This window comes from Leucopleurus acutus, assembly GCF_964270905.1.
Source record: "Leucopleurus acutus genome assembly, chromosome: 15".
Lineage (NCBI taxonomy): Eukaryota > Metazoa > Chordata > Mammalia > Artiodactyla > Delphinidae > Leucopleurus > Leucopleurus acutus.
The window spans coordinates 3,854,107-3,880,768 of NC_139157.1; the positions used below are offsets into that span (position 1 = coordinate 3,854,107).

Sequence of the window (26,662 nt, forward strand, 5' to 3'; positions counted from 1 at the left end):
TTTTTATGATTTCTTCAGAATACCTTTTGCATATAGGTTATGTTAGGAATTTCCAGTGGATTCTTCCTGATCTTGAGGTTCATTCTACTTAGTTTTAGTCTTAATTATTTCTCTCTTCTAGAAGACTCACAGGCAACTGTGGTTGAAAGCCATAGGAAATAGAATTTTTTTCCGCCACGTGTAGTGTTGCTGCTTTAGTGCTCTGGAGAGACTCCACTGAGGAAGTGGCTTCTAGTAGTCGAAGTGATGTGCATGTGTACCCGTGGGTGCCAGGCTGGCTTGCGCGGTGCTGTTCGTGCCCTGTTGTCTATTTTGATAAATATTCTTTCTCCTTCCCATCTTCCTGGTCTTTCTGAAAATATAGTAATCCTGTGCAACAAGGGTTTTTTTCACCTCCAGTTTTCTGATGTGCACTGATCAATTTCTCTTTGATACCATGGCAGGCCAGGTATGGAGTGTAATATGCTCAGTGTCTTGTAGAAACAGACAGTTTACTGAGGGTAATATTAGGGGTTATTACTTTTACACATTCTTTCTGTAATTAATTACATTGATGATTTTACAGTTGACCCTTGAACTGCATGGGTTTGAATGGGTCCACTTATGCATGGACTTTTGTCAGTACTAAATACTATAGTACTACACGATCTGCGGTTGTGGAATTTGCAGATGTGGAACCGTGGATACGGAGGAACTGCGTATGTGGAGGGCGATGTAAGTTATATAGGGGTTTTTGACTGTGTAGAGGGTCGGTGCCCCAACCCCTGCCATGTTCAAGGTTCAGCTGTATTTGGACAAAAAAAGAGAAAAATTGATTGCACAGTAAAAATAATAACTCTTTGGTTGTGACACAATTTAAGGAATCTGTAAAGCAATGAAAAGTATTAAGAAGAATATGAAAATATGTAGATATAATATGGATCAACATAGAGCTTGTACAAGGAGTATTGACCAGTTCTTGTATTATTAATATTATACTTTAAGAAACAGTTTTATTGAGATATAATTCCTGTATGATACAATTAATCCATTTAAAGTGTTTAAATCAGTGGTTTTTAGTATATTCACAGACATTTGCAACCATCACCAGTCAATTTTAGGACATTTTCATTACGTCAGAAGGAAACTTCATACCATGTTAGCTGCCGCCTCTCTATCACCACATTTTGGCTAATGCAAATAGTGCTCTTTTGAACATTTGGGTACAATTTTCCGTTCTGATACCTGTTTTCAGTTGTTTTAGGTAAGAGTGGATTTGCTAGGTCATATGGTTACTCTGTGGTTAACTTTTTGAGGAACAGCCAAACTGTTTCCATGGCACTTGTATCATTTTACATTCCTGCCAGCACACGGGTTCCAGTTTCTCCACGTTCTCACTAGCACTGGTTATTATTTTACTTTTTGATTATTGCCATCATAGTAGATGTGAAGTGCTATCTCAATGTGGTTTTTTTTGTTTTGTTTCGTTTTGCGGTTCGCGGGCCTCTCACTGCTGTGGCCTCTCCCGTTGCGGAGCACAGGCTCCGGACGTGCAAGCTCAGCGGCCGTGGCGCACGGGCCCAGCCGCTCCGCGGCATGTGGGATCCTCCCGGACCGGGGCACGAACCCGTGTCCCCTGCATCGGCAGGCGGACTCCCAACCACTGCGCCACCAGGGAAGCCCCTCAATGCGGTTTTGACTATAGCCTGGTAACTAATGATGTTGAACATCTTGTCATGTGATGAAAGATTCAGATTCATTGGCTGCTTTTTACTTTAATTTTTAGTGTTATGTTCTAAGATTTCATCAAGTATTATAGATACCACTCCCTTATGTGATGTATCATTGGCAGACATTTTCTCCCGTCTGTGTATTATCTTTTCACTCTCTTGATAGTATCTTTTGAAGCACAAAAGGTTTTAACTTTGATGAGGTCTAATTTATCTTTTGTTGCTCAGGCTTATGGTGTCATATCTAAGAATTCATTGCCAAATCAGATATTATGAAAATTGACTCCGATATTTTCTTCTAAGAGTTTTATAGCTTTAGCTTTTACATTTAAGGTTTTGACTTATGTTAGTTAATTTTTGTTTATGGGGTAAGGGTCCAACTTCATTTTTTTTGCATGTAGCTATCCAGTTTTACCAGTACCATTTGTTGAAAAGACTGTTATTTCCCCTTTGAATGTGGTCTTGTTAGAATCAGGTGAGCGTAGACACATGGGTTTCTTTTTAGGGTCTCAGTCCTATTCAGTTGATCTATGTGTCTAGCTTAATGACAGTACCACCATGTCTTGATTACTGCTGCTTTATAAAAAGTTTTGAAATCAGGAAGTGTGAGTCCTACAAATTTGTTCTCCATGTTCAATTATTTTGTTGGCTGTTTTGGGCCCCTTGCAATTCCATATAAATTTTAGAAAGCAACTTGTCAGTTTCTACAAATAATTCAGATGGGATTCTGTAGGGATTTTGTTGACTCTGTAGATCAATTTGGGGAGTATTGCCATCTTAATAATATTAAGACTTCCAGTACATCAGCATGAGATGTTTTCCATTTATTTAGCTCTTCTTAATCTTTTCAACACTGTTCTGTAATTTTCAGAGTACAAACATTGCTCTTCTTTTGGTAAAGTTATTCCTAGGTATTTTATCTTTTAGTGATATTAGAAATGAAATCGTGTTCTTAATTTTATTTTCACATTTTTCATTGAAAATATATAGAAATGAAATTGTTTTTTATATTTTGATCCTGTATCCTGCAACCTTGATGAAGTCATTACTTCCATTAGTTTCCTAGTGGATTATTCAGGGTTTTCTATCTGCAAGATCATGTCATCCGTAATGAGTTATAGTTTTAGTTCCTCCTTTCTAATCTGTATACCTATTTTTTTTTCTCCCTTGCATAATTGTTCTGGCTAGATCCTCCAGTACAATACTGAATTAGGGGATGGTGAGTGTGGGCATCCTTGTCTTATTCCTGATCTTAGAGGAGAAGCATCCATTCTCCAGTCTTTCACCATTAAGTAGATGGATTAGTTGTGGACTGTTCATAGGTGGCCTTGATCAGGGTGAGGAAGTTCCCTTGTATTCCTAGTTTTTTGAGTATTGTAAATATTAATTGGACGTTGGATTTTGTCAACATCCATTTTCTCTGCATTTATTAAGATGATCATGTGTTTTTAAATTTTTAGTCTATTGCATTCCTGTGATGTATTCCTCTTCATCATGGTGTATGATTTATATTGGAACTACCTTAATTTAATAAAATCTTAAGTAGAGTTGATACCTTTAGCATATGTAGTCTTCTTATACAACAACATTGTCTTATTTTCAATTAAAAATCTCTCTAGATTGAATGTGTTGACTTCGATTCCCCATATTTGCTAAGCTGTTTTTTTTCAGTTTACAGTCTTGGATTTTCAGGAAAGAAAATCGTTTATAATGATAGAATGAGAGCAGTGGTTCTACTTTTCCAATGCTTACACTATTTCTTTTTTGTTTTTTAATGTATTCGCTAGGACCTAAGAACACTGTTGAAAGGAACCAGTGAGAGTGGATATAGTTTTCCTAATGTGCATACTGTTCCTCAGTGGGGGGTGATATGGACATTTTAGGCAGACCCTCTCCTCCTTACACAGTACTGGCCTGAGCATTGCAGGTGTTCAGCATCTTTAACCTCTGAGAACTAAATGCCAAGAGCTACTCATCACCAGCTGGTCCACCAGAAATAGAAATGCCTTCACCGTTTTCACATTCTCCGTGGAGAGGTGGTTCATCGGCTAGTTGAAAATGAATGAATGAGACTTTCCAATTAATTTTTATAAATTTATGGACACTTTAAATATTCTTCTGTTCTGTACTTACATTCCCTTCCTCATCTGTAATTCATTTAAGGAATATTTTCTCCCACCCTCCCTCTCTCTCTCTCAAATCAGACTCGCCTTGATCTTGTTTGTTCATTTGGACTCTTTGGTGTAAAAGCCAAAAGACGTCAACTACCTAACTCACATTAGTTTGAGAGAATAAAAGGAGGGATTTCTTGGCCCTTATCACTGAAAACCTTGAAATTTCAGACTTCTGTAATTGCCGGACCTGGGGCCTCAAATTATGTTTTCAGGAATATGTCCTTCTCTGTCTGTCCAGCTCACGTATGTGTGGTCCATGATAAAACACAGCATAATTTTACTTCTTCCTTTTTTTGCATTTTAATCTTACATATTTTTGGGGCACAACCAGATATTTTAAGTCTTCTTTTAATTCGCTTTTTTATATTACACCTGCAACTCCTTACATATCATTTCCTAGTGTATTTTACAGCTTCATTATAGTTTTAGTGGGTTCTTCGCTCATCACCTTGTCTTGTACCCCAGGTCTTCCCATGCTTTCCTGAATTTATCTATTTGTTTATTTTTGCTCGAGCTCATCTGTGTGCTTGAGAAATGTCTTTATTTTGCCTTATGACTGAATGCTAGTTTGACTTGGTAAAGAATTTTAAGTTTACGACAAGTTTTCCTCAGAAATTTGAAGATATATTTCCACTGAATTTTAAATCCTCTGTTGCTGTCAAAAATTATCTTCCGCTTGTAAGTAAACCTGTGTGCATGTGTGCGTGTGTGTGTGCGTGTGTGCATGTGTGTGTCTGTGCGTGTGTGAGAGAGAATGTGTGTAGGAGCGGGAATGGCTTTTAGAATGACCTTCTGAGGCTTGGAGTTCATCAATATTACCAAAATATGCCTAGGATTTCTTTATTAACTCTTTTCCAGTATGTGAGTGTCATTTCAAACTGGAAGTTTAATATTCGGGGAGAATGAAAAAGTAAACGTGTTTAGAGTCACTCATCTGAAAACAGAAGTCTTTCTTATTGCATGTAATTGTTTTCAGTTGATTTTCTTGACTTTTCAACATACTCAGTAACATTGTCACCTAACAGTAAAACTTTTGTCTCTTCAAATATGTATACTCATGCGTTTTTTACCTAATTGTGTGTTAATACTTATAACATGTCTTTGTCTTGTTCATAACTTTAATGTCTTAATTGGTTAATTCTGGTATTTTGTCATTTTGTATGATGAGGACTGATATTGTCACATATTATCAGGATGTGTATACATACTGATATATACACATGTACGTATATATTTTTTCTTCTCTTCCCATTTCACTAAAACTTTATCATGAATAATTACTGAATTTCATTACATATATTTTTTGACAGCCATAAAGACAATCATATGATTTTTCTCCTTTGTTTTATTGCTTTATGAGCTATAACAATAGACTTTACAATACTGGACAGTTATGAATAGAGTGTAATTTTAAAATATGGAAATTTTAAAATATTTATTCCTGTTTGACTTGCTAATATGTGTATTTATAATTTTCCTTCTGTTTCCAAGGTAAATTGGTCTGTGATTTTCTTTTTTATAGTATCTTTGTCAATTTTTAGTATCAGTGACATAGCAGGGGTTGTAAAAATAACTGGAGAAGTTTTGTTCTGTCTGAACTTACAACGATTTAAATTAGATGGGACTTTATTCGTGAAGACTCTTAAGTAACTCGTATTTGAAATCATTTGGGCCTGCTGCCTTTTATGGGAATAAATTATTTTTACAGTATTTCAATTGTCTTTATGATTCTGATTCCATTCAGATTTTTCAACTCCTTCTAAATTCATTTCCTTTTTCTAGAAAATTGTCCATTTCATCCAGATTTTTATAACTATTGACCTAAATATGTGCCCAAGTATCAAGCAAACAGCATGCCCACTAAGGATGCAGATGTCACTGTAGATAGTTTATTATGACTTAATAACTCAAGATCGCGTGAGTGTGCAGAATAAACGGGTGATGGTTCTGGGATCGCCAGCAGTGACACCCATAGCTCCCTTCCCACCGTCACGTTGTCCCTCCTCCTCAAGTATTTATTGAGAGCTCTTATATGTTCTAACCTAAGGGCTGGCAAATTCTTTTAAGGGCCAGTAGTAAAGTTTTATGCTTCGTGGGCCGTCCTGTGTTGCAACTACTCAACGCTGCTGTTGTAGCAACTGTGAACCATGCCTAAAGGAATGCACGTGGCTCCGTCGCGGTGAAACTTTATTTACAAACACAGGCAATGGGGTGGATTTAAATGGCCTGTGGACTTTAGCCGTCCTCTGCTCTAGGCCTGGTTCTGGGCGTTTGGGATACCGTGGGGGAAAGGAAGCAGTTTCCAATGATGAGGTCCTCATCTGTCAGCTTGTGGCCAAGACAGGTCACCTGGAAATTCTGACACTCATAATGCCCCGTACTTGGTCCACGGCGTACAAGGCACAGCCAGTGTTTGCTGAGTGAACGAGTACAGCTTATAATAGCAGGAAAGACGAAGATACAATATGAGAATGAACCGGGGTACCTAACCCACTCTGATTTCTTTTTATTTAATCTATAAGGTATTTTTACATGAGGTTATATGTTTTCCTCTGACCACAAGGTGGCCTATGTCCCTTTTGCGTAGACTTTGTGATGGCTCTTTTTCTCTGAGAAGTAATTCTTTTTCTCTGAGCAATAATTTCACGTCTATCATCTTGACGTTGCCAGAATTCTGAATATGGGTAAATACAATTTTTTGTGACATAACTGTAATCCCAGCCCACTGGGGACAGGGAGAAATGTTAAGCATTAAAGACTTACTTGTTGAAGGGAATTGATGAACAAATGCATGACAATATGAATCCACAATTTTCCATTCAGAAATGGTAAGTCATGTTTGATAATAAGAGCATAGGCCATGGAAACAGCTAGTATGAGTTCCAATACCAGATCCGTTTACTAGCCACGTGATAGCGGACAAGTTAAGTTACCTCTCTGTGCCTCAGTTTTTCTAATGTGTAGAAAGGAGGTTAAGTTTCCCCTGAATTAATATTGTTATTGTGAGGATGAAGTGAATTAATGCACATAAGTCTGTAAAAACTATCTGGCACGTAGTAAACACTTACTAATGGTTACACATTATTGTTAGTGCAGCAAATAAAATGCAGCTGATGTAAATATGAACACTGTGTGTCTTATTGGACACACATTTCATACTTTTTACAACTGGTATATTGTAAACGCCAGCCAGTCAGAATGGATGCTGGCCTGAGAGCTGACAGAGGCTCAGACTAGGGCATCAGGGAGCCCTGAGAAGCTCTGGAAAAGTAGCCAGGGTGGCAGACAGGTTCTCAGGGAGAAAGGCCAGTAGCTGCTTTCCAGCCCACCCAGGAGTGCTGTAACATTCCAACATCTGCCCCCACAGCATGGGTGGAGAGCGGCTGCCAGTGTCGGCACCTTGACAGTGACAGAGAGTATTATTTTTTGTATTTATATGCCTACGTCTATTTAATTATAATGCTAATTTCCTACCCAGTTACAGTATAAACTAGCTGAAATTAATACTTATTTCTGATAAAGTTTACCTGTAAACTCTGTGAATCTCTCATCGGCTTACTCTTGTTTTCTCCTCTCCCTTTAGATATATGCAAAAAACCTGGTGAATGCCGATCGTTGTGCGCTTTTCCAGGTAGACCATAAGAGCAAGGAGTTATATTCGGACCTTTTTGATATCGGAGAGGAAAAGGAAGGAAAACCTGTCTTCAAGAAGACCAAAGAAATAAGGTACAGCTGGAAGTAGCGTGTCGGTCGCTGTGCTGGCGGCTGTGCAGGTGCTCTGTTACCCACTTGTCTGTGCCTATTCACAGGTGTGCTGACAGTACTTGTCATACTGTGATATCATTCCCACCAGGACCCGCCTCCTGAAGGTAGTGCTTCTGGGAATGACCTTGCAGTGCCAGCGAAACCGCGCCTAGGAAGCTTTAGCGTCACTCCTGGAAATGCCGTCTTCCGGAGGCGGTCCTTTTGGAAATCATGTTGGAAAAACTTACTAGTGCTGCCAGGTAGGTAAAGGTGCACCCTACCTGGAGTCTGCAAGGTTTCCTGTGTCTAGGAGCAGGTGTACTTAAACAATCCGGACCCCACCCTTCCCAGCTCATAGCGCTGTCTCAGAGTCCAGACCATAGTGGAAATTGACCTGGTATACTTGGTAACTTCAGCACATTATTCTATACCCAACAGTTGGCTTAATCGATCACAGAGAACACTTTTGTTGCATCTTGAAACTGCAGCCTTCTTCGTTCTTTAAGTGGCAGCTGTTGTCAGTTAGGTGAACAGAATGGAGTTTGGCTGGTAGAGGTGCGGAGGCTCAGTCCTATGACAGTCTGGGCACCTGCAAGGGGTACTGTCACAGAACCGCTAAGAATCAAGCATAACTTTCAGAAATGGTATTTTTTAAAGATATTTGCATTTCTTTTGCTTTATATTGATATATATCGTTTAACTACTTTTCCGCATAGTACTCTAAAGTACCTTGGTAGTTACAACTTGCTAGTAAAATGCTGTTCCTTATTTATAAGAATTGCTATTCACTTGGGCCGTCTGTCATACAAGGAAACATGGAATGTGGTCTGCACTGGGCCTCACTACTGCCCACCACTGGGTGCTTCCCATTCTATCGTCCTGGGGTAATAGAACCTATATTCCATACTCACATAACTCTGACTTACAGGCACCGTTTAGGTTTTTTAAGAAGTGTTTTAGTTTTAGTTTGTTTGTTTAGAGCTCAGTAGATCAGTCTGGATATAGTCATTTAGGTAAAGTCATTTCTCTTGCTGAAGGTTTGAGTGTTCCATAACAGTGCTGGCATCGATCTCATTTTGAAGACATTAACTTGGGAGCCTGTATTTACAAGTGTGGGAAAAACAAGTGAGGGGGATATGGTTGGCTGTAGCTCTCTCGGCTGACCAAGCGATGCCAGCCATTTATGGGAGGACTGGCCCCTCAGTTATGGCTTCCACTGACCCGAGATAGCAAACCACACCGAGCTACTCCTAGACCAAGAAAATAAGCATAAACCATGAAGTGGATTCTGCTGCTCTGCTCAAGGCACTCTAATTTGTTGTAGTCATGTTGTTCAAAGCATAAGAAAACCGGGGCGAAAACAACCTCGCATTTTATGCTGTGCAAGGTTGGGTTCACTTTTTGGTGTTTTAAGAAAGTTAGTTCTCTTTGGTGTCAATTCTCCTTTGAATTTTCCTTAGGGAAATCCTTAGGGTGGAGCTTTATTTCAATAATGATTATTTTCTATAATGCTGAAAATGTAATATTATGGAAGTAATTTTTGAGCTATTGAAATATGTAGATATTGTGATTGTAATCATCTTAACTAAATTTTGAATGAATCCGTGTTTGATTATAATATCGTAATGAGAAAACTATAAATATAGGAATATTTTTTAACATCTTTATTGGAGTATAATTGCTTTACAGTGTTGTCTTAGAGTATATTTATGTGTAAAAATGCTGATATTAGATATCAAAACGTTTAAGTGTAGTGAGATAATGCCTGTATTCTGGCTGTTTTTAAATTTAACAAATTAGAGGAGTAAAAATACTACAAGTTGCAAATTGTGTTATTTTGGTATGGTACTTGTATTGCGAATGCCTTAAAATTCAAGTCCTGTATCTCGAAGATCGCAGATAACCTGTGGTTTTGGTTACATGGGTGGTGGAACGTACCCTGGCATTGACCTGCATTCTTGTTTTTATTGTGTCACTAATATTTTAAGAGTGTTGGCAAGTTATCGAACCCATATGGGTCTCAGTTCACAGTGAGAATTAATTAAGAAAATTTATGTTGAAGCATCTTGTAAATTATAAGGTATTTTGCAAATATAAAAGATTATTATTGGTCAGTGCAGGAGAATGCTAGTTAATTTTTCAATTTCAGCTTGTGATTCAGTATAATTTAAGACATCGTGAATTATATCTTAAAACAAGGTTCTCAAGTGGTTACTCTGCAATGTTTTCATGCTTTACCTTTATGTATTTTATAATAATATGATTTAGAGTATGTAAATGTAAAACTAATACAAGCATTGAAAGTAAAACCATCTGTTTTATTCAGTATTTGGTGGTACTGAAATATCTCAAATTATTTTACATCTGTATTTTAATTAGCATGTTCCTCTTTTTTGTATGTGCAGATTTTCAATTGAGAAAGGAATTGCTGGTCAAGTAGCAAGAACAGGGGAAGTCTTGAACATTCCAGATGCCTATGCTGACCCACGCTTTAACAGGTAAGAACGGGTTTGTGTCCTCCGTCGGTTTCTCCTTCCGGGTCCCGCTTGGCCGAAGCCTCTGAGGTAGAGCCCTAGTTCTTCGTGTCCCAACTCAATTTTTTTTTCCCCGCTTGGTGCTGTTATACTGTCTTTGAACCAGCTTATTATCAGTAGTCAGTGTTTTCGGGTATTTATCAATATAAAACGATGGATTCTAAACCATTAATTATCTCCAGCTTCAGGGGTTTGAAATGTTATAAAAATAACTAAAAAGCAAGAGTTTAAATTTATAAAGTTACTTTTCTTCATTGTAGTGTCATCATTTTGTCCTGAGCATATTCTTTATCAAACAATACCTTCAAAGGCTGTAACACATAGTGATAAAAGTACTTGTTTTGAATCCTGGTTCTGTCCTTTATTGGCTCTAGAATGACCTGGAGTAAGTTACTTAATCTGGAGCCTCAGTTGTTTTCTCATCTTTAAAATGGGCACAGTAATACCTATTTTGTAGGGTTTTTTTTTTTTAAGATTAAGATTTTAAGATTTTTAAAATATTCATAAAAGGTCTGGCAACTTTATGTGACCCAAAGTAGGAACTCAATAAGTTGCAGCCTTTGTTGGATATTATTGAAGTGGATATTAGGATTGCTTATAAAGATTTTTTATTTTGTTCTGAGTGTCTTTGGAGAACTAGAAACCAGTTTATATAGTTCGATTTTAATAAATGTCTCAAAATTGAAATCCCAAGGTTGACGCCCTGACCACTGAAAGTAATGGCTCACATGTCTTGGCAGCAGTGCTCTGTGCATTCAGACGCTGGGCTTCCTTCAAGAGACAATTAAATACCATAGGCAACAGGAGGCTTTTCAGGCGTCTGATTGATTAATGTCAGATATTCATGACTCGCATGTAAACACAGCTGTATCCCCGTAATAGATTTTATCAATACGTGAAGAGTATGCTGAAAATCTCAGGTTTTTTCTTAAAGGAACAAACTTGCTATTAAAGTACTTAAATATTGAAAATATTTACGTATCCTTATATAAAGCCTTTATGTAAAAATGTATTAAGAACCTGAAATGTATTAAGAACCTGAAAAGGCAAGCGACAGATTGTGAGAAAATATTTGCAAAATATATACGACTGTTCTGAAAAACTCTCTTGAAAACGGAACAAGTTCATTCGAATATTTTTGAGAAGGTTTTAATAAAACACTTGCAGATGTCACGTTGTCTTTGAATGTAGACGCTAACAGTTCCATTACAGTTAGTTGTAAGAGAAGCAAAACTGAGTTGAGATTTACGATAGAACGTGTGGTTTATTTTCTTCTGCCTGTTCTTTCTTCTGTCGTCTTGCTCCTTGGCTCTCGCGCAGAGAGGTGGACCTGTACACAGGCTACACGACCCGGAACATCCTGTGCATGCCCATCGTGAGTCGGGGCAGCGTGATAGGCGTGGTGCAGATGGTGAACAAAATCAGCGGTAGTGCCTTCTCTAAGACGGACGAAAACAACTTCAAAATGTTTGCTGTCTTTTGTGCTTTAGCCTTACACTGTGCCAATGTAAGTAATACTTTTTAAACACCTTTTTTACTACTCAATATTACATTTTATAACCTTTTAAATAAAGGTTTTTTTTTTTCTTCCCCCACTTCTTTTAGAAACCCCAAACAGCGATTCCTGGTTGTGCATGTTTTAGGAAATACCTTAAAATGCCTTGGAAGAAAAAAAATCTCCTAATTTTTACACTTATTTCAGTGTGTGAATTTGTTAGAAAGAAAAATGAAGTTAACCTAAGGGTAAAACGTTCGAATGTAAGGTTTACATTTCCTGATAATCTACTGATGTGCATGGGAGGGTTATCCAAACCCTTAGCGTTTGTCACTTGTACCGCACTTGAGACTCTTGTACACAAAAAGAGAGTCATGACTCATGTCTTACCACGAGCCCGGAAAGTTTCCTTTGTGAGGAACAGTGAGGCGGCCACTCAGCACATTTGTCAGATGGCTTGTAGATGTTAACTCATTGAATCCTCACAACAGCCCAACCCTGGTTACTGAATAAGGAGGTGAGGCCCCATTTATTTTACGAAGTCTCACTTTAAAACAGTTGAACGTATCATCTTTCTTTTAAATTTTTATATTTTAAATGAATTAAACATTTAGTATTCTATAAACTCTAGTAATCCTCTAATGACATCACTGGAATTTTGAAGTTAAGGAAAATTTTAGTAACCTTTTATAAAGCCGAATCAACATCAATGGGAATTATCACCTTAGTAGTTTAGAGAAACTGTCTTTTCGGAAATAGGACGGAATTCCATAGGAACAAGCACATAACTAATGGAAACAGTTAAAAGAGAAACAAAAACGGCAAAAAAAAAAAAAATACTCTGGTGACTAGGGCTAACTGTTTACAATGCGATTAGTGCTGTTTAGTAAGAGCACCCGTCCCCTCTCTGCATCACCCGGGCCCTCGCGTGGGGATGTTTATTGTTACTCGGCCCATCGGAAATAAACTAGTGCAGTTGTCAGATACTTCTTACTTCAAACATTTTCTGTACCTATGTGTCTCCTCGTAAATAAAATATTGACAGTATACTTTTTTTTTTTTTTTTTTTTGCTGCACCACTCAACTTTTGGGATGTTAGTTTCCTGACCAGAGATTGAACCCGGGCCCTTGGCAGTGAATACGTGGAGTCCTAACCACTGGACTGCCAGGGAATTCCCTACATTTGTTCTGTTTAGTTTAAAAGTTTCAGAGAATGTAATTTCCAGTATATTCTAAGTATTGATTTTCATCACTTTTAAATGTATTCGATGGACTCTATGTATTAGAACAGCTTGACATTTATTATATTTTTTAAGTCCACTTAAAAAACATACTGACTAGCTCTTACGACTGAAAAATTTAGCGTCATTCTTTTCTCTCTTTAAACGTGTGTTTCTATTATGCCACAAAAGTTTATTCTAATCTAATATATTTTATGCTTTATTTTGTTAATTACCCTAGGATAATAGTCTAAAACAAACATGTATAAGAAGGATTACACATTAATTTTGACCTATAGTATTATGTCATTATTACTATATATGTGATCAAAGCAACCATGTTACTAAATTTTGATAATTATCAAAAATGAAAAGTAGACATTATTGGAAACTGTTGTTTCTTAATGAGATGGCTGTGGCTTAGAACAAAAATAGTTAATGTACCCATTCTTAAATTTTACCTATCATTAGAATGAAACTAGGCTTGCCATAAATTTTTTACACTTTTTATTTTGAAATAATCTCAGACAGAAAGCAAAGTTACAAAAATAATACAAAGGATTTCCTTATACCTTTACCCATGTTCCCCCAAATGTTAATATATTAAATGTTAATATATTAGCATTTTTGCTTTGATATTCTTTCTTTCTCCTTCGCTCTCCTTCATTCATAGGTATCATGTTTTCTCTGATACATTTGAGAGTATGTTTCAGACAATATGTCTCATAACCCCTAAATGCTTCAGTTTGTATTTTTTACAAACAAGGACATCTTCTTTTTCTACTGCATAATTAAAAATAAAGAAATTCACCTCGGTACTGTATGAGTTTGTTAGGACCGCCATAACAAATACCACAGACTGGGTGGCTCAAAGGACAGAACATTATTTGTCCACAGTTCAGGGGACGGGAAGGTAAAGGCGAGGGTGCTGGCAGGTTCGGTTTCTTTGGAGGCCTCTCTCCGTGGCTTAGGGACGCCTTCCTCATCCTTCTGTCTTCACGTGGTCTTTTCCCTGTGCAAGTCTCTGTTCCACTCTCCTCTTCTTACAAGAACACAAGTCATGTTGGGTTAGGGCCCACCCTAGCGACCTCATTTTACCTTAATCACTGCTTTGAAGTCCCCATCTCTAAGCACAGTCACATCTAAGGTACTGGGGAGTAGGGTTGCAGCATATGAATTTGGGGGGGACACGATTCAGCCCCTAACAGGTACTGTACTGTTGTCTAATCTGCAGACCCGTTTAATCTCCTTTAATCTGGAGCCCTACCTTACTCTGTCTTTCATGAGTTGGGCATTTTTGAAGTGTATGGGCTGGTGTTTTGCAGAGTGTTTCTTCTTGCGGCTTTGTCTGGCATTTCCTCATGACTGCATCAAGGTTACCGTTTGACAGGACTATCGCAGATACTGTGTTCTCGTGGCAGCCGCTGCGGGAAGGCTCGTGGCCCATTGCTGGTGATGTTGACCTTTACTACTCTGTTACGGAGGCATCTGCCTGGTTTCTTCACTGAAACGTCCTTGCCCCCCTTTTCACTATTTTAGAAGAGAGTTTACCCATAAGCCTCGATATCCTTTGTGCTCTCTCTCCCTGTCTGCATATCAATACCTCCGTGAAACGCCAGGGAATGCCTTGCAGCCATTTCATTTCCATCTTTGGAACTTTGTTCTTTGACGTTCTTTCACTACTCAGCGTCAGTTTTATTTGTCCTGTCGCTTTTATTTTGAGGGAAGCCGTAAGAATTGTGCTCGTTTTGGGTAGATGGGACAGGAGGAGTTTTATTATGCCAATTACTCTTAATCTGAACACCACCTGAGCTGAGAGGCCGAAAAGTACTGACAATTCTATCATCAAAAATTATTTTCAATGATTTATCAGCTGAAAATTTATTTAGGTCCACCTTCAGTGTCTTATGAAAGCTTTAGAAACCACTTTTAGACCTTATTAACACCAGTATTTTAATTTTTAAATTATCTCTTTGCTTTAAGAGGTTTTTGTATTCGTGCAATTTGAGAAAGGGGTGATTTGAAATGGGATGTGGGAAAAGGTCATTTTTAGGTAAATGTACATGTGAAAGTTAAGGCGGTGGAAATTGATCCTCTTATAATCTATCCGTGTCTTCATGTATCCCTTGAAGAATTACTGTGCACTTCCCAGAATACATAAATGTCAGTTTCAGTACTATGGAATTGATTCAGCTGTGCTGTGAGACGAGCTAGTCCAGTGGGTTCAAAGCTCTTCTGAACGCTGATTGTTGCATCATGAAACCTGGACTCAGTCACGATTAAATGATTATACCAAGCTGAATACCAAACTGAATCAAGAAAAATAACACTCCTTCTGAAAAGTCATGAATAAGTTAACAGGCATTCTATCTTTACGTTGATTATTTAGGGTAAAGTTCGTGGAGTTCGTCTGTAGTGAAACAGACTTGTAATTTTTTTTTTTTTTTTTTTTGCGATACCCGGGCCTCTCACTGTTGTGGCCTCTCCCGTTGCAGAGCACAGGCTCCAGACGTGCAGGCTCAGCGGCCATGGCTCACGGGCCCAGCCGCTCCGCGGCATGTGGGATCCTCCCGGACCGGGGCACGAACCCGTGTCCCCTGCATCGGCAGGCGGACTCTCAACCACTGCGCCACCAGGGAAGCCCTGTAATTTTTATAAACACTTTGAAACTCACCAAAATTATTTCTGCTCTCCAACAATGACAGGTAGTGTATGTGCCACGGTTGTAGTAAGTCTTCGCCCGCTGGCAGGCTCCGGATGTAAAACTCTCCCAGGTTGAGCAGACCCAGGGCTGGTTGCCTTGAAGGTGCATGTTGAAATCCAAGTAATGCAGCTTCAGCTCTCTGTGGATTTAATTACCACTTCTTTTAACTGCAATATTTCTTCTCCTCATGAAAGCTTAAAAAAATTCTATAGTTTTTGACAGTTTCTCCAACTCAAAAAGAGTTAACAGCCTCTGATGCTGCAGCTTCAGGGTACCTCTTCTTCTTGCTTCCCTTCCCTGGCCTTCCAGTCTGGGGTTATTTCTGTTCCCATTCAGAAAAAAGACCAATTTACATACGCTCTTTAAAGTAATACTCGCTTTGTTGAAGCAAGCATCCTTCTAAAGGAGAAACAAAAGCAAACAGCTCCCAATTTCTGTCAGTTTCAATAAGCCAGCAGTTGGTTTCCTTACAAGAGTTTCTCAGCGCTTTCTTCAGCGGAGGATGTCAGATCGTAGACCTCTAGGGTAAAGGCCAAGACCTGGATTCCTGTCCTCACTCGGGCGCTTACAGGGTGTTTCTTTGAGCAAGTCTGCTTCGCAGTTTTGAACATTCTTTTCCCCAAGCATCTTATGAAGCTTCGTTAAAAACAACAACTTGTATTAGCATTGTCCCAAGCAATTAATCGTATCCATGGCTGCCTGCTTTCCCTCAATGCTCTACTTGTTTCTAGAGAATGTACATGAATATTTGTTTAGATCGCAAATATGAAGAAGCGTTGTGCAGTGTGAAGTGTCTTGTAATCGCTGGCTACTGAGTCAGACTAAACAGGTTGGTCCTGGGAAATTCAAAATATTTCTGCTCCCGAACAGATTATTATATCCTTAACAGGAGCATTTTACCACATGTAAAAGGCTTCTAATACTGAACGTGATCATGTAAGAGCATCTCTGACTGTTCAGCTCAGTGGTCTTGTTTGAGTGAAAGGCCTGTCCTGGAGGCATATGTCTTTATTCTTCTTTAGTTCATCTGTAGATCTCTTAGGTTACACCCCTTTTATTGGATTAAAGGGGCACGTCTCTGACTGGCAACATCTCCATTTTATTTTTGACAGATAATTGATAGTACTGTCAATGGAACGGTAACCCTTAAAAAGAGTGAAAGAGATTTTTAAAACTAAAAGAGCCAATTAATTTACTCATACATGTGATTTTAAAGAAATAATTTGATATGATGCAAAAAGCTAACAGGATAGTAAATACCTGTTATATCTTTTGCCTAGAAAAAAGGAGTCCTTTAAAAGCAGATTAGCTGTGTACCTTTTGAATCGAGAGACATTTAACATTAAAGGAAGGTGGAAAAAATCGTTATTAAGATGAAACCAATTGGCTAGGAACAGATTTAATAAATGGTCCAAACTTTATTCATTCCTGAATTCAACCACCAAGTACTGCGTGTCTTTTCTCTACCAGAAGGTGACTATTAAGGTGACTGTAATATAAGAAGTCCTCTTAATCGATGTAACACTGACTCTGGGACAGGCACTATTGTGGACACTTGACGTATAAAAACTCGCTTCATTAGTCCCCCAGCAATCCTGAGGGAGTATCATTAGCTCCACTTGACAGGAGGAAGAATGGACACGTAGCGTTTAAGTGAGTTGTGGAAGGTCTCACAGCAAGTGTGTGACAGAGCCAGGCTCTGAAGGTGTGTAAGCCTGGCTCTGCAGCCCTGGCTGTGCTCTCCTTCACTTGTCGTTAAGAAAGGCAGCATTGTAAACACTTCTACCTAGGATTTGGTCAAGGAAGAAATGTCATTTGCATTTGGTGCTGTGGTTTCCATAAACTAGAATAACCACGCAGGCAAAGGAAGCCACGCATCAAATGGTGTATCTTGTCAACAGGATACTTTTAATCACTCAATTCTTTTCTTCAGCTCAGTTCTTAGGGGGCGCGAATCTGTTGATGTTTCCTTGTGTTGGTCTCTTCTTTCTTGGATTCATTCATTCATTCATTCATGTACTTATTTACTTGATCTTCACTTATTTACTCAAGTTGATCCGGAATTACTTGCCCTGCGGGAGACTTACGTGGCCTTCTCTCTTCAGAGTCCTCGGTTCAGTAACTGGCCTCAGCAGCCACAGCGAGGTCTCTCGTCCCACACGGGCCTTCAAGTCCCGGACCACGACGCACAGCCTGTGCTGGGTCTGGTGTTTCTCTCACGCCCTGCAGCCCTGTTTCATGCCGCTAAGTACATAGCACAGGGTTTCTTGCTCGTGCCCGTGCGGAGTGTGCCTTTCATTTTAGGTTTATTTAGGGGACCAAATTAATTTTATTAACGATATCATTTAATACTGTTGACAAACATCATATTGGAAATTTGTACTCTAGCAAATACTTTGTCAATTAGGTTGGAAATGTGAATTGTGTAGAAAGGGGAAAAGAGTGCACAGTTTATAACAGCAGAAGTTAAGTTACTGTTATCTTGTGGATTGCCCATACCCAGTGGTATGCTGGTAAGGCCTGCTCTCTACCCAAGAAGAGGCCTTATTTGTAGCGTTCCCCAGTTTCTGTGGAGTGCGGGCTCCCACTACGGACTCTCTCAAGCTCCCACATAACGTACTGAGTGCAGACTTGCGTGGCGATGTGCACAGTCGGCACTTGCAAGACAGCACAGATGCCCCTGCCACTCAAGAATCCTTCACCAGACTAACATCAAGGAGCCAAATGGAGTGGCAGCAGTGCTGGTGTCATCAGAGATGAGCAGATGCTAGCTGCCAACAGCACTGAGAGCTTAACGGCACTTGACCGAGTTTGCTCTCAGTTCCTTAAGTGTGTTACTGCACTGAACCTTCACATTCTTCCTGGCTTGGGTACTGCAGTGTCCACAGTCTGTACCTGGGGGACTGAGGCGCAGAGAATTAGGTAACTTACTTAAAGGTGTACCGTTAGTGAAAGTCGGAGAGGAGATTCAACCCAGGCAGGTGATCCGGAGTCTGGTTCTTAGTTGCTTTACCTTTAAGTGATTCCAGGCCTGTCGTGACGTGAATAATATTAGGGCATCCTCCAGACACCACCATGTCTACTCAGAGTGATGATGATTGTAGAAATAGGCACAAGCGAAACATTCTGAAGCATCAGTAGGTATTCTTGGATGCCAATATTTATAAAATTATAAGTGGTGGCATTTTTACCATGTGGTAGAAATATGCTAGGTTATACTCCTGTTTCCAGGTCCTCTTTCTTCTGTCTTTTGTGACTTTTCCATATCCTAGAGCCTAAGATTGAAGCACCATCAGAATAAATGGCAGCCACCTCTCCTCGCGGTCTCTTCCGGCTGGACAGGGAGCCCAAGATGAACTACTCAGCTGTCATAGGCAGTTCATGCAAAATCAGCTTAGGCAGCATGGTTCTCTACTTCATTCATAATTTGCAGTAGGCGGCTTCCCTGGTGGCGCAGTGGTTGAGAGTCCGCCTGCCGATGCAGGGGACGCGGGTTCGTGCCCCGGTCCGGGAAGATCCCACATGCCGCGGAGCGGCTGGGCCCGTGAGCCGTGGCCGCTGAGCCTGCGCGTCCGGAGCCTGTGCTCCGCAACGGGAGAGGCCGCAGCAGTGAGAGGCCCGTGTACTGCAAAAAAATAAAAATAAAAAAATAAAGAAAAGTAATTTGCAGTAGGATGAATACGGTAAAATCATTTACTAATAATATTACATTATATTATTTTCTGCTATTCATATTGAAGGTCATGTAGAAAATGGGGACCAAAGTAGCTATAAAATTTGCCAAAACTAATTATTTTTTGCCGTAAAGTTAAAAGTCACGTTACTTCCCTACACTGAACACAAAATAGAATAAAAATAAAATAAATAAATCTAAATTGAATAATTTATATATTTGTAAACATTATAAATTTATTCAAACTTTAAATATAAGTTTATAAATAAAAATAATAAATAAAAATATAGCTTATTCTAATTGGAGGTCATAAGCTTGTAAAATGATAAATGACAGTATTTTTGTGAGAGTTACGTGAAGTAGTGCGTGCACAGCACTTAGAACGCTGCCTGCCACAGAGTTAGTGCCCACTAGTATTCACGACTGTAACAGCAGTATTATTTTGCTGCCTAACGTATAATAGCTACTTTTACTAGCACCTCCCCCTCCATAGAATTACACTGAATAACAGGTAATACCGAATCACGGTAAATACTGAGTAAATCCTGTTGACTGTTCACCCTCCTACAAGAACCTACAGTATCATCTCGAGTGGAAGGCAAGTGACAGTCCATTGAGGGGTAGGAGGGAAATGTGAGAACTTCTTTTAGGTAAATGGTATTAAAGAAACTACAGTTTCTTGATTGGTCATACACGGATGTAGCTTTCATCCAGTTCATGCGTCAGGTGGTTGTGTCTTGTCCAGAGTGTGGAGTCCCCTGTGACAGAGTGGGACTTCTACAAGGAGGAAGAGGTGACAGTGGTGTCCAGCCTGCACTTTTAAGCCCCATCCTGGCTTTTCCTCAACCATATCAGGGGGACAGCTTTGCAATGTACATTCATTTCCATTGTGCCACCAAGGATTTGCTGCTATGAGGCAAAGTACTTGGAATAGTTATTAAATTCACTGATTATTTACACATATTTCTTTCACAAAAAGGTAACTCCAAATTGCTGATCTTTTCTGATGACAAATGGCAATGTTTTGTTACTTAGAAGACATGTTCAAAGAAATAAGCGTTTAATCTGAACTTTCAAATTGCAAGTAACATTAACACTGAAAAAGAAGATAACTGCTTTTCCAAATAAACTCATGCCACAGAGTACTTTGAAAACGGATGTTTTCATCACCATCATGTGACTTTTTTGCTGAAATTTATGTGTCACATATACAAATTATCACATACCTTTACAAAGACTGGGAGCAAACTTTTTAAAAAAACTTTACTGGGGTTTATAAATATACAGTGAACTGCATGCGTTTAGAGCATACGGTTTGACAGGTGTGTATGCACACAGCCCAGTGCAAGCATCACCACATCAAGATGGCAGATGTACCCATCACCCCCTCGAGCTTCTGTGGCCCCTTTGTGATCCCTCCCATGGGACCCTCCCCATCTTCATCCCCCAGTTTCAAGTAACCACTGACCTACTTTCTATAACTTACTTTGCATTTTCTAGAACTATTTTTTTATAATTGGAATCATAAAATCTGTGTTCCTTTTTACCTGGCTTCTTTCACTTAGCACAGATTCATCCATGACATTGTGTGTGTACATAGTTCATTCTTTTTCATTACTGAGTATTCCATTGAATGGATATGAGCTGTTTATGTAGTCACCTGTTGATGGGCATTTGAGCTATTTCATTTTGGGCTGTTACAAATAAAGTTGCACATGTCTTTGCGTGGGCACACGCTTTAATTTCCCTTGAGTAAATCCCCAGAACGGTGGGGTCATCCGGTGAGGGGATGTTTAAGAGACTGCCAAACCGTTTTCCAAAGTGGTTGTACATTCCCACTATCATTGTGTGTGTTCCAGTTTCTCCACATTTGCCATCTCCATGTCTTCTTTGGTGAAGGGTCTTCTCAAATCGTTTGCCTATTTTTTGTTTGTGATTGTCTGTTTTTTTTTAAATTGAGCTTTAATAGTTCTTTTATATATTCTAGATACAACTCATCTATCACGTTGCTTATTTGCAAATATTTGCTCCCAGTGTTTGGCTTGTCATTCTCTTAACAGTTTCTTTCTTATTTTGAAGAAGTCTAATTTATGATTTGTTCTTTTTATGATCATGCTTTCAGCATTGTATCAAAGAAATATTTGCCTAACCTAAGCCCACAAAGATTTTCTCCTATGGTGTCTTCTAGAAGTTCTATAGTTTTACATTTTGAGTAAATTTCTGTGTATGGTACAAGGGAAGGATCAACATTTGTTTGTTTATTTGGCCCACCGGTGCCCACTGATCCAGATCCCTTTGTTGTGTAGACTTCTTTCGCCACTAACTCGCCTCTGCACCCTCGTTGACAACCAACCGACCATATACGCTTAGGAGTATGAGGTTCTCCTGATGAACTGACCCCTTTATCATTTTGAAATGACCTTCTTTATCCCTGGTAATAGTCTTTCTCTGAAATCTACTTTATTTGATACAAGTACAGCCATTCCCACTTTCTCTAGACTGGTGTTAAATATCTTTTTCAGCCTTTTACTTTTACCCTATTTGAGTCTTTATATTTAAAGTAGGATTCCTGTAAACAGCGTGAGTTGGGGTTTTGCAGTTCTGTTCAATCAGATAACCTTTTCTTTTTAATGGGGATATTTAGACCAGGCGCATTTTATGTTTAGGTATAAGTCCATCAACTTGTTATTTGTTTTGTTTGTTCCATCTGTTTTTTATTTCCTTTTCCCTCTCTGTCTTCAAAAGTTGAATTTTTTAAAAAATTTATTTTATGAAACAGCTTTTAATTTATTAACATCTTCCCCATGAATGATTTCATTGAGTGTCATTGGTTTTGAACCTGATTGATAATATATAAAGATGCAACTGATTAGTTTGCAAGATTAACTGATTTACATCAGGGAAAATGGAAATTTGTCTGAATTTCAGTCAAAAGTGTTAGTCATTAGGGAGCAAAACTGTAAGTGTGATAGTTAAGAACAGTCAATACTACCTTTATTCCATCTGGATCCGCATACTTTTTGGCATATTCTTCTCCAATAGTACAACTGTTTCTAAGTATTAAACTTGACGCCACCATCTCACAAAGTAGTAAAGAAAAAAACTTGACAGTTGATAACATACAATTACAGTGCTTCATTTCAAAATATATAATTGTTTAGTATGAACGAAAAGAGTCTTGTTTACTAAGTAAATAAAATAAAATATTTTAAAAATATGTACTTTTTATCTTTTTAAATTTCTATTTTAGCTTGTTTCATAATATAAACAATATATTAGCACAGTGCATGTGCATATAATTGCTGAAGGAGTATACGTTTATTATGCATGCATCTTTAAATTTATCTTACCAGTAAAGAACTTTACAATCGAACATTTTTCAAACTCCCTGGACTAGAGGACTTTGAGATCACCAAGAATTAAGCTAAATATTTTTAAAAGGAGACATAGAAAAAAATACCTTAACTCTTGTCTCATTTAGTCTCTGTCTCAGTCCGTTTGTGCTGCTGTAACAAAATACATGGACCAGGTGGCTTATAAACAGCAGACATTTATTTCTCTCCATTCTGGAGGCCGGGAGTCCGAGAATAAGGTACCAGGTAATCTCTCTACCCAGAGATAACGTCCAGCAAAAAGACATTTGTTACGGAATTTAATAAGTCTTTTAAAAAGGAGATATAATTTTTTTAAAAACTATTTGTATCTTCAAAGTCACATGTGTCATGGATATCTTCAGTGTATATGGAAATATATATATAGTAATAGTAGTCAATGGAAAGTAATAGTGAATCCAATTATAGTTCTGATTTTTTTATACCAAATTCTGAACTTTAATGACAAAACTACTTTAAACATTCTTTATTTTTTCTCTGTTGGATTTGCTTTCCAGATGTATCATAGAATTCGTCATTCGGAGTGCATTTACCGGGTCACCATGGAGAAGCTGTCCTATCATAGCATTTGTACTTCAGAGGAATGGCAAGGCCTCATGCATTTCAACCTTCCCGCCCGTCTTTGCAAAGAAATTGAACTGTGAGAGTTTTGTCTTGTCAGTTTCTTCAGGAACAGATTTTTAATTTGATTGAATTTAAAGTGAAATGGGTTCTAGAATTAGAATCATAAATACCATATTACATGTGTGGTTTCTTGTGTTGCCATTTTCCCCTTGGAAGGAAGGAAAGGCCAGATCTCTTTATCTTTAAAAAGAAAAAGTCTGAACACCATTTTGAAATGATTTAACCTAAATGTTAGCTTTTCTCTTTAGTCTTTTGCACACTTTACACTATGTAATATTTAATATTCAAAATGACATTTAATATCAGATAGCTGAAAGTTTTCATTTCCATATAATTTTAAATTTACAAATTAAATCTGAGAATTTAGTAATAAATAGTTCAACTTTCACACTTTGTTTCTAATCCTATGCTAATGTATTTGTTACTGGTGGTAGGACCTGCCCATTAGAAGTACAAGCCAACACTATATAACTACATAAAAAACCTTCAGAAGTGATCCAGAGCTGATATTTGTTTATACTTGGAAACAGAGTATTCTTAAATTAATTAAACAAGGAGGCCGTTAGACTGATGTGACTTTAATGCCCTGGCGGCCTAGTAAACGAACCTGTAAATCTAAACCTGTAAATGCCTCAAGGTTATGAGATGGAAATGCTAAGGACAGCCAGTTCTGAACAGCCAACTAGGCTTTAAGCTGTAGCCAATCAAATACTTTCTTTTCTTTGCATCTTCTCTTTAGATGTGTTTCCATGGCTCCTGTCACCAAAGCACTCAACCGCTTTAAGTTGGTGGTGCTCTATTCAAATGGGTTTTTGCTCAAATAAACTCTTAAGATTTTTAATACGCCTCAGTTTATCTTTTAACAGTATATGTATTATATAGTGTGTGTGTGTGTGTGTGTGTGTGTGTGTGTGTGTGTGTATATATATATATATATATATGTATATATATGTAGCTAGTTCCTGGCACAGAGCTCCTTTTACTCTTATAATTCCCTGAGTGATCTGGGTGAGAGAGGCATCTTTTGTTACTCATATTAAACCTCTTTCAGCCACCCTGAGTTTTTGAGTGGCTCTCGGAGGATGACGGCCAGTTGCCAGAGAAACCAGCCTATGATTAGAGGGTTGGAAGTCAGCCTTACCCTTGGACTCCTTTCCAGGGAGAACTGGGGATTAAGCTAATCACCAGTGATCCGTGATTTAGTCAACCGTACCCATGTACTGGAACCTCCAAAAAACCCTAACCAAGGGGTTTGGCGAGTTTCCAGGTTGGTGAAGGCATCAGGCGCTATAAAGGGGGTGCCCCCAGAGAGGCATGGGAGCTCCGCAGCCCTCCCCCCTACCTTGCCCTCCCCCCTACCTTACCCTCCCCCTACCTTACCCTCCCCCCTACCTTGCCCTCCCCCTACCTTACCCTCCCCCTACCTTACCCTCCCCCCTACCTTACCCTCCCCCCTACCTTACCCTCCCCCCTACCTTACCCTCCCCCTACCTTACCCTCCTCCTACCTTACCCTCCCCCCTACCTTGCCCTCCCCCTACCTTACCCTCCCCCTACCTTACCCTCCCCCTACCTTGCCCTCCCCCTACCTTACCCTCCCCCCTACCTTACCCTCCCCCTACCTTACCCTCCCCCTACCTTGCCCTCCCCCTACCTTACCCTCCCCCCTACCTTACCCTCCCCCTACCTTATCCTCCCCCTACCTTGCCCTCCCCTACCTTACCCTCCCCTACCTTACCCTCCCCCACCTTACCCTCCCCCCTACCTTACCCTCCCCCCTACCTTACCCTGTGCCTCTCTTTCGCTTGGCTCTTCCTGTGTTGTATCCCTCATAGTAAACCGGTGAGAGTAAACGCAGTGTCTCCCTGAGTTCTGGAGCTGTCCTAGCGCATCATCTGACCTGAGGAGGGGTTGTGGGAACAGCCGATGGATTAGAAGTGTGGGTGGCCTGGGCTTGTGATTGACGTTTCAAGTGGGGGCAGCCTGTGGGCCTGCGCCCCTAACCTCTGGGGTCTGCGTTAACTCCAGGTAATGACAGAATTGAACTGAGTTGCAGGAAGTCAGCCGGCGTCTGCAGAGAACCGGAGAATTGCTTGGTGTGGAAAACTCACACATTTGGTGTCAGAAGTGCTGTAACGAGAGGAAAATGGTCTCTTTTAATACTTTCCCGTTCTGCTTATTTGGGTTAAATGTTTGTAACCAAATTAGCACATGAAAGATAGGTAATAACTTCGGATGTTAATATTTATGAAACTTTTCTCTGGATTAAAATAGGAAATAGACTAATTTTCATCTCAGAAAATTTCAGATGAGCTCCTCCCCCGTATCTGTGAGCTGTGTAGGGCTCATAATATAATTATTTTGGACTTTGTCATTGCTCTGATAACAAACACAATGTTCCTTTTTACAGATTGCTTAATAAAGAATTAAGCAATGGCTTAGATCTTGGACCAAGTTCCTGAGGGAATGTGTGGAATTTCCTCCTGGAAACCTTTGAATACAACAGAGATGTGACTGAGAGAGGCAGGAAGAGGGGGCCGAACTCCTAGTATTTTTTTTAGTCTCTTGATAGGCAAAAAGTTAAATTACTCCCTTTACTTGTTATTATGTTTATCCTAATTAATTACATTTACTCATGACCTGTGCTTTCTGTTTATTTCAGGTTCCACTTTGACATCGGTCCCTTTGAAAACATGTGGCCTGGAATTTTCGTCTACATGGTCCACCAGTCCTGTGGGACAGCCTGGTATGTGTGACCCACACACTTGCTTTAAAATTCTCCTCCCCTACCTAAATGCCTCGCCACTTTTTTGGTTGATAATTACCTTAAATATGCCACATAGAAATTGTTTTTCTAGATATTTAAATTAAAAAAGGCTAAGATTATTGGACAAATATGCAGCCTTTTTAGATTCCCTCAGAGGCTGCCTTGGTTAACAACCAGGTCTAACCAGGTGATCAGAAGGATATAGGTGGAGCTAAAAGAGACAGAGATTACTTCTCAACATAATTGCATACTGTTTTTAGGTGTGTTTTGGAATATACATACACATTTAACATCGACCTTCACCTTTAACTTCTATATATCAGTTAAAACAAGTGTGAAAGAAACAGGTCTCCTAATTCAAAGTCTAGTCCTTTGTTAGTAGTGAAGTTATGTTGCCCTTTCCTTGCAAATCTCTCTCCTCTCCTTGTGGCCTGTCCCAGAGGCCTTTCATGACTTTGTATCTGTTTTTTTTTTTTTTTTACAGCTTAAACACATACTTAAAATGCAAGGAATAATTTTCTTTTTCTCTTTTTTTACTAATTTAGTCATTAAGTGGCTTATAGAGGCTCTTAGCATCTCTAGAACTAAATTGTCACTTGTTTCCTATTGAATTCTGTGTTTTCTCTT

The 26,662-nt window shown here is 39.1% G+C and overlaps 1 protein-coding gene across 1 annotated transcript in view; it reads left to right on the forward strand.

Annotated features, from left to right (window-relative positions):
* The window catches only part of PDE10A (phosphodiesterase 10A), a gene marked incomplete at its 5' end in the record, with an annotated part of 577,771 nt that overhangs the window by 505,632 nt on the left and 45,477 nt on the right, over window positions 1–26,662 (forward strand). The window contains 5 exons of the mRNA XM_082855961.1: window positions 7,467–7,609; window positions 10,033–10,125; window positions 11,482–11,668; window positions 23,143–23,285; window positions 25,931–26,014. Coding sequence (XP_082712087.1) covers window positions 7,467–7,609; window positions 10,033–10,125; window positions 11,482–11,668; window positions 23,143–23,285; window positions 25,931–26,014 — 650 coding nt within the window. The remainder of the gene's footprint in view (window positions 1–7,466; window positions 7,610–10,032; window positions 10,126–11,481; window positions 11,669–23,142; window positions 23,286–25,930; window positions 26,015–26,662) is intronic.